At 40.0% G+C, this 13,115-nt stretch overlaps 1 protein-coding gene across 2 annotated transcripts in view; it reads left to right on the top strand.

Moving 5' to 3' along the window:
- The window catches only part of syt9b (synaptotagmin IXb), a 57,043-nt gene extending 44,158 nt beyond the window's left edge, over nt 1-12,885 (top strand). Inside the window, exons 6-9 of one of the 2 annotated variants that reach the window (XM_039615661.1) lie at nt 684-804; nt 914-1,085; nt 1,183-1,312; nt 9,869-12,885. In XM_039615661.1, coding sequence (XP_039471595.1) covers nt 684-804; nt 914-1,085; nt 1,183-1,312; nt 9,869-9,946 — 501 coding nt within the window. In that variant the 3' untranslated portion in view covers nt 9,947-12,885. The remainder of the gene's footprint in view (nt 1-683; nt 805-913; nt 1,086-1,182; nt 1,313-9,868) is intronic. The other variant, XM_031738341.2, reaches the window with a different exon arrangement.
- Nucleotides 12,886-13,115: the final 230 nt, after the last annotated feature.

Here is a 13,115-nt window from a genome sequence, read left to right as displayed (position 1 = left end):
ATAAAAATAGAAATCAGAGTTTCCCTGTGATAAATCTTGTCAGTGCTTGTACCTCGTAAACGCACTGCTCACTATCACACCATCACACGTTATTTTCAGATGTGTTAATTGGGAAAAGAGCCTGGCATATGCATGAATGTGAATAAGCAGCAGAAGTTCTTATAATCTTAGTAGTAGCTCAAACTTGATTGTAGATTCCACACATTTTACCACAGACTGATTAAGAAATGCAACAATTATTCCAAATCAGTGTGCACATGGGCACTGTAATACAGTAATGCCGTGGTGATTAGTGATTAATGATGAATCATCCAACATGATCCTGAAAGGCTTCCGCGTTTCAGCCACGATCCATATGTGAAGTTCCTCTGGTATCACATGTTGGATCCGCTTTATCTGTGCTGTTCATTATAAACCCTTAACCAAAGCTGCTTTTATCCATGATCGACTTCCTGAAACAGATGTCTCTTAGTTTTTGTTTAGTTCCTATTCTTTCATGTTTGTTCTAACAGCAGCTGTGCTTTTCGTTACCCATATAGTATATTTTTATCACTCAACCTCTTAACTGCCAATATACAGATTCCCGTGTGTTCCATCTCTGACTGTAGTGTTGAATCTAAAAAGTTAATTAAAGTTTGATGATGTGCAGTGCTAATATAGAAACACAATATGTTTGTTTGTAGGACAATGTGGACCTTGGAGAGCTGATGTTCTCACTGTGCTATCTCCCAACGGCTGGCAGGCTTACCATCACAATTATCAAAGCCAGAAACCTCAAAGCCATGGACATCACTGGAGCCTCAGGTGGGTGCCCATCAACAATACATTGTATCCAATAAGAGGTGGTGTAGGAAGATGAGGTATGCATGTGTTAGTGTGTGTATATCTGTTTAGTTATTTCTTCTCTTCTCAGATCCATATGTGAAAGTGTCTCTGATGTGTGATGGTCGAAGGCTAAAGAAGAGAAAGACATCCACCAAGCGTAACACTCTGAATCCAGTGTACAATGAGGCCATTGTGTTTGATGTTCCTCCTGAGAGCATTGACCAGATCAGCCTGCTAATAGCTGTCATGGACTATGATCGGTGAGTTTCCTCTGTACATTTGCACTCTCATGTAACATGCCAGCACATTTTAGAACATTTTAGAGTCTCTGTGGGTGCTGTTATTTCTGTCCCCCAGGGTTGGGCATAATGAAGTGATCGGGGTATGCAGGGTAGGCAGTGAGGCTGAGAGTCTTGGGCGAGACCACTGGAATGAGATGCTGACGTACCCACGGAAGCCAATCGCACACTGGCACCCGCTCGTAGAGGTATGGTCTGATTTGTGTACTAGGTGTTTTAAACTGAAGATACACTTGATAAAAGTCTTGTAAAATAATTATTTTTCATGAGGATACTGGAATATTTTCTTAATTGTAATGACGTCTCTTGACATACCTATTAGCACTAGACATAACTTAGAAACCTAGAAACCACAAAGTCCCTGATGAGGTGGTGAATGAAAGGTTGAACAACCATAAGTCATTTTTCAGTTGGTCCTGAGGGGAGTAGAAAGGTGTCCATCAAATTTTATGGCAATCGATCAAATTCTTTATCGTAAATGCTTACAATGTAGAGACATTTTGCTTTTAAAAAAATCTCAAGTCTCAATGTGATGGTTAAGAAAAAGTAGATCAGCAAAAATAATTTAGATATACAATGACAGCGATGTATAGGAGAGAAGGCACTGGACTGTTTGAACCAGACTGATGTTTTACAATCATGTGGAGTGAGAGGATTCCTAAATAGTGGAGATGAAGTGTGCTGTTTTAAGAGCAATGGCCATGTGCAGAGTAACTACAGCAGGATGAGGCATACCATGGGTATGGGGTATGGTGTTGATGGAAAAGTATAGAGAAGGTGAGGCGTTGCACTTTTTTTGTGGATCTAAAGAAAGCACATGATAGGATTCCAAGACAGGAAATGGGATACTGCTTTAAGAAGTCGGGAGTGGCATAGAAGTACAGTATGTGAGGGAGGTGCAGGAAATGTATGAGGACAGCACAACAGTGGTGAGGTGTGCGATAGGAGTGACAGTTTTGTTTTTTTGAAACAAAAAAGTGAAGATAAACTGAGGGGATGTTGTGAAGGTAGAGTAGTTAAAATACCCGGGGTCAGCCATTCAATAAAACGGATAATGTGCAAGAGAGATGAAGTAAAGAATGCAGGCAGGTTGGAGCTGGTGAAGATGAGTGTTATCTCCACCAACTCCAACAGATTTGTGAGAAAAGGATCAGAGCCAGATTGAAAGGGAAGGTTTGTATGATGGAAGTGAGCCCGAGATGGTTTGGGCAAGTGCAGAGGAGGGATAGCAGATATATTGCTCAAGCAATGTTGAAGATGGACCTACCAGGCATGAGGAAAGAGGTAAACCACAGAGAAGATTAATGGATGTGAAAAATGTGAACATAAAGATAAGAATGCTAAGGACAGCGTTAGATGGAGGCATATGATCTGCTATGGCAACAACTAACGAGAGCAGCCAGAAGAAGATTTATACTGTATACTTCTGATGCAAGATATAAAAGTCAAGTAATCACCACAATCATTAAGATCTATCCTCTAGGTACCAATCATTTCTGAACCAAAGAAATGGATAGTCTATATCTGATATGCATTCAGATATTTTACTGAAGACAGTTTTATGAATTTATGGATTAAAAGTGAGGGAATCACCAGAGTCAAAGGGATTCACTCAGGTCCAGAATTTAATATTTAGCTTCTGGATGAATTGACATCAAACAAATGCCAATTGAGCAGGAACGCTGTGGATCAAGTAACTGGCACTGGCTTCCTGACAAGCAAGCTTTTGCCATAGAAAACAATCAATTTAGCATATCAATATTAAGGCTTCTAAGTGGCCATTCACTGCTAATGTCTCTATTAGCTTTGATTTCAAATATGGCATGACTGCTCATCTGTGACTCACCATAATATACTGTCCATAAAAGATGGTTTGTACACTCTATCTTGCAAGCAGTAGCAATGGAAGGGTTGGAGAGCTAAGCTATCAGCTAGTATTTGCTAGCTTGATTAGCAAGATCCATAAACTTTGTGAACATATCACACAGACAGTCAAGTGCTAGCATTTTAGTACAAATGACATCAAGCGACATAATTTGCAGAAAACTTTCATTCAGAAGGCAACAAAAAGGCATTGTGCTCTATATGTTTCTAGCTAAACTTAGGACACAGCCTGTCTTGGCACTATGAATTGCCTATGAAATACAGACATATATTTTATGAAATTATATGAAACCCATTGGTTTGTGAATGCCTATTTAAAACCATATAGTACAGCATTTTCTTCATTGCCTTCCTGGTGTAGATCTGACTGAAACTGTACACATATTGGAATTATATTCTAATACATTATTGTGGCAATGTCTTTTATACTATCTATGAAACTAGCTAAATTGAGGTCACAAAGTAAAAAAGCCAAGGGCAATTTCCCACAGACTTTTATACAACTTTTTGTAACCACAGGTATCACCCCCTGTTGGCCATGAAAAAAAGCAGCTTCAAGGTGCTTCAGCATTGGAATCTACTTTAGATCCAGAATCTATATCTTTTATATAGATTATGTCTGACAGATACCAGGCTCTAAACAAGTTTATGTTTACAAGAAGGTTTTTGCAGCCAGCCTCAAGTGGCTGTCTATGGACCTGCAGATTTGGCAGTTCTGCCCCTCCATCCCTTTATATTCACTCTGATCTGATCATGTAAAGGCAATGCTTAAGCCAGATATACTTGTGTAATGCTCAAGTAACCATATATACAGAGATCCACTGAGTTACAGTGAGTTAGTCTGAGGCAGTCCCAAACAACTGCTTTTAAATGCTTCTCTCATCTAAAAAGTTCTACTTCTGAATAGCTCCCTATTCAGATAAAAAGATAACTTATTTTAAATAAGCCTAACATTCAATGTTAAATTTATGTTTTATATAGTTCATTTGAAGATATAGTAAAACAAAAAGAAATAAAACAAGTGCATAAAAATACTGCACAACGCCTGTGTATGCTTGACTTGTTTTGTTGTGATTGCCACAGCAGAGGCGCCTAGCTATCAGAGAAAGGGAGGGAGACATACAGAGAGGTGGCTACATTCGGTGAGATGCTTCTATTTCTGAATTCCCAGCCCACACTCATTAAAAAAAACAGAGCAAGCGAAAACAGATGCTGGACTGATTCATGTAAATTCATGATGAGTTGTCAAAGCCAAACATTTTGGTATTCAGCTAAAGGGGGTCACAAGATGCTCACAGACATATTCAACCTGTCCTTGGCCCACGCTGTGGTACCGGCCTGCTTCAAATCCACCTCCATCGTCCCGATACCCAAAAACTCCAACCCATCTAGCCTCAATGCCTACCGCCCAGTAGCCCTCACCCCCATCATCACTAAGTGCTTAGAGCAGCTGGTCCTAGCACACTTCAAATCCTGTCTCCCCCCCACCCTGGACCCCCACCAATTTGCATACCGCCAGAACAGGAGCACAGAGGATGCAGTCTCCATCGCACTGCACTCTGTCCTCTCACACCTGGACAACAACAACACCTACGCCAGAATGCTGTTTATAGACTTCAGCATTCAACACAATCCACCCCTCACAACTCATCAGGAAACTGACAGACCTGGGCATCAGTTCCCTCATCTGCAAATGGTTACTGGACTTCCTTACCAACCGCCCCCAACATGTCCGGCTGGATAACCGCTGCTCATCTACAATCACAATGAACACCGGGGTACCACAAGGCTGTGTGATGAGCCCTTTCCTCTACTCCCTCTTCACCCACGACTGCAGACCTGCTGATGGTTCCAACACCATCATTAAGTTTGCAGATGACACCACGGTGATTGGCCTCATCAGTGACAACGATGAGGCCGCCTACAGGGAGGAGGTGGATCGTCTGGCTGAGTGGTGCGACACAAACAACCTGCTGCTTAACACCGAGAAGACTAAGGAGCTCATCGTGGACTACAGGAGGAATGCTGACCCACATCCACCCATCCACATTAAGGGGATGGCTGTGGAGCGTGTGAGCAGCTTCAAGTTCCTGGGAGTCCACATCTCCGAGATCTCATCTGGACGACCAACTGCTCCAAGCTGGTCAAGAAGGCTCACCAGCGCCTCTTCTTCTTGAGGACTCTGAGGAAGAACCACCTGTCCTCAGACATCCTGGTGAACTTCTATCGCTGCACCATCGAGAGCATCCTGACCAACTGTATAACAGTCTGGTACGGGAACTGCTCCGCCTCGGACCGGAAGGCGTTGCAGAGGGTCGTGAAAACTGCCCAGCGCATCGCCGAGCACCACTTCCTGCCATAAAGGACATCTACAGGAAGCGGTGTCTGAAAAGGGCTGGGAAAATCATCAAAGACCCCAGTCACCCATCACATAGACTCTTCACCCTCCTGCCCTCTGGGAGGCGCTACAGGAGCCTCCGGACTAAGACCACCAGGTACCGGAACAGCTTCTTCCCCACAGCTGTCAGACTCCTGAACTCTGCCTCCTGACATCTGACCCACGTTAAACTCATGGACTGAACATACACACACCCACAACCACTAGCACTTTACCACTACTGTATAGTTCTGTGTAGATAATCATTCTGTACATACGATAATTTTTAATCCCACAACTGTTTATAACTTACATAGTTCACATTCTGTATAACTGTATATCTCAGATTTCTGTATAGTTTTTATTTCATATTTATATCCTGTTCATAGCTTGTACTCACTACAGCCTGTACATACTTATAGTTATAGAATATTCATAACATACTTCACACTGTGTACATTATAACATACCATAATAGACCCATTTCTGTAATATACTTACACATCTCTATTATTGCTAATATATATTGTAATATATCTATATCACGGCTAAAGCACTTTCTGGATGGATGCAAACTGCATTTCGTTGCCCTGTACCTGTGCATGTGCAATGACAATAAAGTTGAATTCTATTCTATTCTATTCTATTCTGTTCTATTCTATTCTAAGATAGAACACCTCAAAATGGAAAGCTGTCCAGGCAAATGTAATGACTGGCATCAGCCATGGCGTGCATTAGCAGCTGCCAGCTTCATGTGCCCTGTCACTTATTTGTACAATTTAAAGAAAGACTTTGACTGAAATGAGATAACTTTAGCACCTTATAGTGATTAGCAGCTAGCTAAAGGCTAACTTGCTACCTTTTGACACTGGATTTAGCTATCTGTAGATTTTTTAACACAGGAAGTTTGCAAATGGTCACTATGAAATCAGAAGCCTGGAAATTTACATGGTAACCAATAATAACCATTTCAAAGAATTAATGTGTGATTCTAGAGTTTTTAATAACATTTATTTGTTACGTCATAACTCCTGCAGCGGTACCATCTGACTTTTCTAATATTGTCAATTTAAACAGACTTTTATATGATACCTTTAATCGTTTGGGGGTTTGATACCAAGAGCATACATATAAATTTTAAATAAAACAAAGATGTTTATAATAACTTAATATTTCCCTAGAAAGGGCCTCTGGATGATACAATGTCCTATTCACTAATATTATGTTTATTAACTGGTTGCTTACCTTACACATTTCAACGACTTTAAAACTATTGGTATGTATAGATTTTGAATTTTTACATAAATTATTTATTAGCATAAAAGAACAAAATGCACATCATGCTTGCGCCTTCCTGAATTCCTATTATTGTCTTTTTCTCATTTATAATTTTAAGATCATCAAACAAATTTTAATATTAGACAAAGATGACCGATGTAAATACACAATGCAGTTTTTAAAACGTGATTTCATTTGTTAAGCTGCCTTTCAAAGTGAAAGAGGCTAAACACATCAAAATGCAACACATCACCCTTCATCAGACAACATGACAGTTATAGACCTGCAGTATATTTGGTTGTGGTTTATATATAATGCAAACTAATTGTCATAAAAAAACATAAGAATCTATTCTGGTAAGTACAAATACTTTTGATTTAGGATAGCTGGGCTCCTTATATTGTGTGGTAGTATTATACATTAGTTTAACACTGTGTATTTTATGGAGGTGAGTTTGAACTTTGTCAAGTACCAATAATTTACGCTACTCATTCATGTCCCGTTAAAAAACATCAGTTGCATGGTTTTTAGTCTTATCTGCTATGTACACTGATTTCTCAGGATTCTCAAAATAAATCTCTAAATTCTTTTTGATTTACATCTTTGCTCCTGAAAGGCTCAGCAGGGACTTTTTTTAAGGTCAAAAAACATTTTTGTATCAACACTTTGTCTTTGTATTATTGTCAGTTAAACATAGGCTTCAGATGGGTAGTAATTCATTGCATTCTGTTTTTCTTGTCAATCATTTTTGAAGCTCTGATGCTTTAATTTTAGTTTTTCTATCTCATAATCTGCCTGTGAATGGTTTGCTGGCTCGGAGTTTGAGTGTGTATTTTAAAATTAAACACAATTCAGCTGCTTTTTATTCCAACCTTTGAAAATAACATGCAGGTTGTTAAGTCTCTTTTTACACCACAGTGTCAGTACCCACTTCTCCAAGTTAACAGCTAAGTGTTGTACTAAGAACCACATAAAGCCATAAAGGATGCCCTCCTAAAAAAACTAAATGAAGCACTAGCTGTCACATTGTGTACTTTCAGTATTGGTGAGAGGTCAATGACCCTGATATTTTTAACAGTGTTGAGGCCAGCAGAGCTTTTTTACTGTCTCTGAGGCCATTTGTGTAGCACTAACACACCCATCCACACAAACAATGGGCTGCGTCAAACACTCACCAGTAGCATTTCTTGTCTAAGTCCATTAGCAGCAGCTCTGGACTAGAGCAGCAGAGTCTGAGATCTCATCTAATGGCTTATTTGTGTAGAGATCCACACAGAAGACCTAAGGGAAACTGGCCCATTGGATATATCACATCCTCACACACGGTTATACACACATATGTAGCTGAAGCCTATGCATAATATGTAAGCAATGAGTATTCACACATTCGCACAAAATGTATGTTTCAACAAATAAAACTAAACACATCTGACAAGTTGGCTTTCACACTCACACACATGCACACACACGTGGCTTTCACACACGCAGACATGTGCATGTGTGTGTGTGTTTTGACACACACACACACACTTGCTGGTTTCCTGTCCACTTTAGTTTACGGCTTTTCGAAAGTGTTGGACTGACCCCCTGACCACTCAGAGCATTAATAATTCAGCAGCTTGAGCTCTTCGGCCCAGACTGTAAGCTCTCTCTCTCTCTCTCTCTCTCTCTCTCTCTCTCACACACACACACACACACACACACACACACACACACACACACACACACACACACACACACACACACAGTTCAGACGTTACTGAGTAGAAAGTAAAGTAAATGCAGAAAGTTGAAAGCTCGGTTGCTTCCACTTTGTCACATGAATGAGTAACTAGATAACAGACATGCACACTGAAGGGGCTGCTCTCATGAAGTGAGGTAAGTGTGTTCCCAAGCCAGCTTTGGAGTTTATATCTCTGGATTTTCAGTCTCACAGGGCTGGCTCAGGTTAAAACATTTCTCCATGGTAGTGTGCACTTTCATTCTGCTCCCGGGCAGGTTCATTTCACATCAAAGAGGACCAGATCAAAATCATAAAACCAGCTCTCAGATAAAAAGGCTCACTTTGACAGAGTCCAACCAATTAATTATATAGCATGATTTCCATGGGATTTCTGTGAGGAACAAATTTGCGGTTTATGCATTTTTCACATTTTGCACTTGTCATAGCAGTATTTAAAAGAGAATTTACAAAACAAAAGTTCACTGGCGTCTAATTCGTCTTCATCTTTGAAGTTATAAACTGCTCTACATAACCAAACATGACACAATGAGTATTTCACAAGATTTTTAGACACTCACCGTGTCCGCCTGCCCACCCAGCAGGGTGACGACAATACCCCATTGGCCTTTTAATGGCTTTAATGGGGTAAAAAAGGAAAAAAAACATGTTGAAGATCTGACTCTGGCTGCTGGGGTCAGCATGCTGTCTGTGCAGATGGTTGGAAAGAGCCGATTTTCTGTTAGCAGCAGTGGAGTTTCTGTCTTGGATGCAGTTTGCACTTCAGTTCAATATAGCACCAAATCACAACACATTTTATATTGTATGGTAAAGTCCCTACAGTAATACATTACAGAAACATGTAAATGTGACTGTTGGACCATGCCTATTAGTCGGAAAATTATGACTTGCACCTTTGTGTTTTGCACTTGGTTTTGCTTTTACCTGCTGGAATGGATTAGGCACTAAAAACTACTTGATTACCATAACAAAGATATTGTGGTTTGGATTGAAAAACCTCACTTTGCACTCATTACCATATGGTTTTATGTTCAACGTGTTGGGAGTGACAGCCCTGTCTCATGCAGAACTGAAGGACAGAGGATTTAACAAATGGGACTGAGAGCAACCTCTTGAATCTGAGGCTAGTTGACTAACTGACTTGACTCATTATATAGATATGTGTCAGGTGAGCCACCCCCATTTAATTTTGAAGGGCATTTCCACATGTAGTTTTTGATTTCTCAGGCGCAGAGGCCTCCACTTGGACAAATCTGAAAAATCTCCCTATTTAGAAAAACTGCCACAACTTTCAAAGCACATTAAGGTCTGCCAATTAACCCAACAGTCATAGCAAACTTGGATGCAAACCATCCTGGCTTATAATGCATATTTACTGAGTGTGTCAATCCAGTCTTTGGAAGTTTCTAGACTTTCGTTCCCTTTGGTCTTTAACTAAAACTCTCTTTCTCTGTTGTGGTTCAGTGGGTCGGACAAGGAGCGACGGTGAGTGGAAGCCAAGGAGGATCCACCAATTCCCTGAAGACGCCACCATCACCATAACCACACACACACACCAGTATACTCACACCAACACACACAGACGCACACAGATATAGAGCCTCAGGGTGGTAGAACAACGGGCCAACAGACAGTCCTACTTAATGTTAAAACATACAGTACAAAGAGTGGCTAAGAAGTGGCTGCAGCAGTGGGCTAACATCAGCTATAAGCCAATATTCAAACTGTGTGTCATTAGATTGAACTAGGTGTTAGTGTGCTAAGGCTGGAGCAAAGTCTAATTCCCACTTCCTCTTACTTCCTCTTGTGTCTTCACAACCAAATAAACACTTAACTACATTCCAACTAAACTAGTACGGTACTTTTGTCATATTGAGCTGTTACTGACAGTATTAACAGATTATCTAACAGATTCAGCTTATGCCTCTTTTTTGTTTATAGGAAAATTGCAGTTTGTGGACCAAAATATTATATTTTTAGGTGAATATGCACAGCTGTGACTGTTGATTTGTGCAAGTGATGAGCTATCGCAGGCAACATATTTGCTCAATAGTAGGATTTAGAAAGGCGAGTTGCAGAATTAGAAAGCATCACTGTTCAGATCAACACATTTCAGCTCTTTTAAAAGTTTTATTTGTTGTGTGCGTTTGGTTATATCGTGTGTTGCCTCTATCAGCGGCAGCTGGAGCGGACACGAACAGAGGAGATTCAAATGCAAACCTCAGTTTTACTTCACGTAGTGAAGACGATTTCCTGTTAAGAAGTAAAATGGAAGAGGAGCTGATTTGATCGAAGAATGTGTAAAATGTCAGAATGAACATTTTTAGTGCATGTTAAATTGGCATCCTTTTTTAACAGGGTGTGGTCATAATTAAGGAAACATAAGTTGTCATCAGTGGAAAAAGGGCAGTCCACTCATCTCACCTAAAGTAAATACATAATGATCATCATTACTTACTAATGTTATTTGGCTTTACAAGAATTTACAATTACAATTTCAGCACAAACATTAATAACATGAAATAAAAGTTTTACATTAAACTGTTTGACTTATGGTTGACACTGTACTGTACTTAGTGTCTCGTCTGTTATGGTTACTCTTGGAAAATGTTTTACACTTTTGCAGATAAATGCTGACTGAAGGTTTTGACTGTTTTTAAAGCTGTTGCAGTGGAAACAGCTGTGCGCTTCTGCTGGAAACAAGGCTGATGAGCCATGAAAACAAAACATAAACAGAAATCCGTAGACTGTAAGATCTAAAGAAGTTCCACAGAGCAAAAGGGGGTTGTAAACTTCAGTTGTTATTTTCAGTAGCTAAGGCAGGGGTCCCCAACTCCAGGCCTCGAGGGCTGGTGTCCTGCAGGTTTTAGATGTGTCCGTGATCCAACACAGCTGATTCAAATGGCTAAATTACCTCCTCAACATGTCTTGCAGTTCTCCAGGGGCCTGGTAATGAACTAATCGTGTGATTCAGGTGCGTAGACCCAGGGTGAGATCTAAAACCTGCAGGACACCGGCCCTCGAGGCTTGGAGTTGGGGACCCCTGAGCTAAGGAGATACATGTTCCATGTTGCAAGATTACATGTAAATGTAAAGATATACATTAGTGCAGCTTTTAATCTTGCAAATTCCTTTTACAATTCACAGTTAATCAAAGTATATGCAACCGATTGACATTCACTGTGGATGTTACAGACCTGTGGTCTAGGGAAAAGAGCCAGGTGAATGAGAAGGGTCTTTTACAGGAGGCATTACTGCCAACATGAGCTCACTTTGATTCAACATGCCGAATGAGGCGATCAAAATACTCTGAATAAACAGCTGGCTTGTTGTAGTTTGTCTGATTATGTGACTGCTCATGTTTTTCTGCCCCCTGTAGTGATGTCACCATGTTCCCAGATGCTACAAAAAATATAACCCATGTTGTAACAAATCAGTTATCCTTAGGGACTACACAATGACTGCAGATGTTATTGTGCAACCCCCTTTGGGACTCCTTTGTGCCTTTTTGATGTGCTTTGCCAGTTTGCCATTCAGTGTTCCAATTTAGAGAGGTGTTTAGAAGACAATGAAGGTGGTAACTCTTAATAATTTGTGAGAAGTGAGGAGCTTTTGCAATTAAGGGGTCCTATAATGTTTGTTTTGTTTTCTGTTATATACAGATTTACAATAGGAGATGTTTATAATAAAGATGGCCAACATTTAAAATAGTAATCCCTGTGTGCCAAAAGATGTATCTGTTCTTAGATCTGTATGATGTCAGACAGAGGGCATCTCCATAATGTGGTCATTTTAGCACACAGCTCTGACAGCTCAAGTCATGAGGGGCAGCCAATCAGAAGAAATCTGGCTGAAAGGGAGGAGCTAAAAAGGCTTGTTTCAGACAATGCATGCATTAAAACTTTGATTCATGCAAAGCTACTTTAGTAAAGTCTGATAAAATAAAACAAAGCTGGAAATGAGCATGACAGGTCCCATTTAAGTTAATTGAATGATTCCACAGTGAAGCTGCCCTGTCCCACTGTAATGACACTCAATGTTGCTTTTCTTTAACTGGAACCATACTCTGTGATAGTAATTTAATAAGCCAGTGTTTGTTCGTTTTCTAACAAAAATCTGTTTAAATTCAGATTAATACCAGTATTGTTTATGGCTCGGTATTGGACACTGTCACGAATAACAGTTTCTTCTGTGTTTGTAGGTACCATGCATGCATCATTTTTTTCAGAGTCATTTTTAATAAATATCTTTTTTTTTGTGAGATACTAATCATATTGTAAACACAAGATGTATTATGAACCTAAGGCAGAGTGTGTACATTGTCCATTCAGATGTTATTAATAAATATTTCTATATATAGCATGGATTGATTTATGGGGAGTGTGAGATGCAGCGAGAAGATGCTTCAGAGAGAGAATGAATGAGACAGATATAAACACGTGTATCCCCCTCAGGCCTTCTGCTAACACCTGTGTTGTGAGCTCTCCCAACAGAGTGCTGTGATTGAAAGACCTATGAAAACCTTGTGACAGACACACTTTCTCTTACACACACCCTCAGTGTTGCATTTGCTGCACTAGGACCTCACGCCCACTCAAATGTCGACATTTAAAATATCAACATGTCTGGGTCTGGTGTTCCTCCTCTGAATATTTTTCCAGTTAGCAAGAATTTGGACACATTAAACGATAGGATATCAAAGCTCTGATTT

The sequence above is a fragment of the Oreochromis aureus genome, linkage group 7 (assembly GCF_013358895.1).
Source record: "Oreochromis aureus strain Israel breed Guangdong linkage group 7, ZZ_aureus, whole genome shotgun sequence".
Lineage (NCBI taxonomy): Eukaryota > Metazoa > Chordata > Actinopteri > Cichliformes > Cichlidae > Oreochromis > Oreochromis aureus.
Note: the sequence above shows the minus strand (reverse complement) of the source record. Positions and strands in the feature narration are given on the sequence as shown.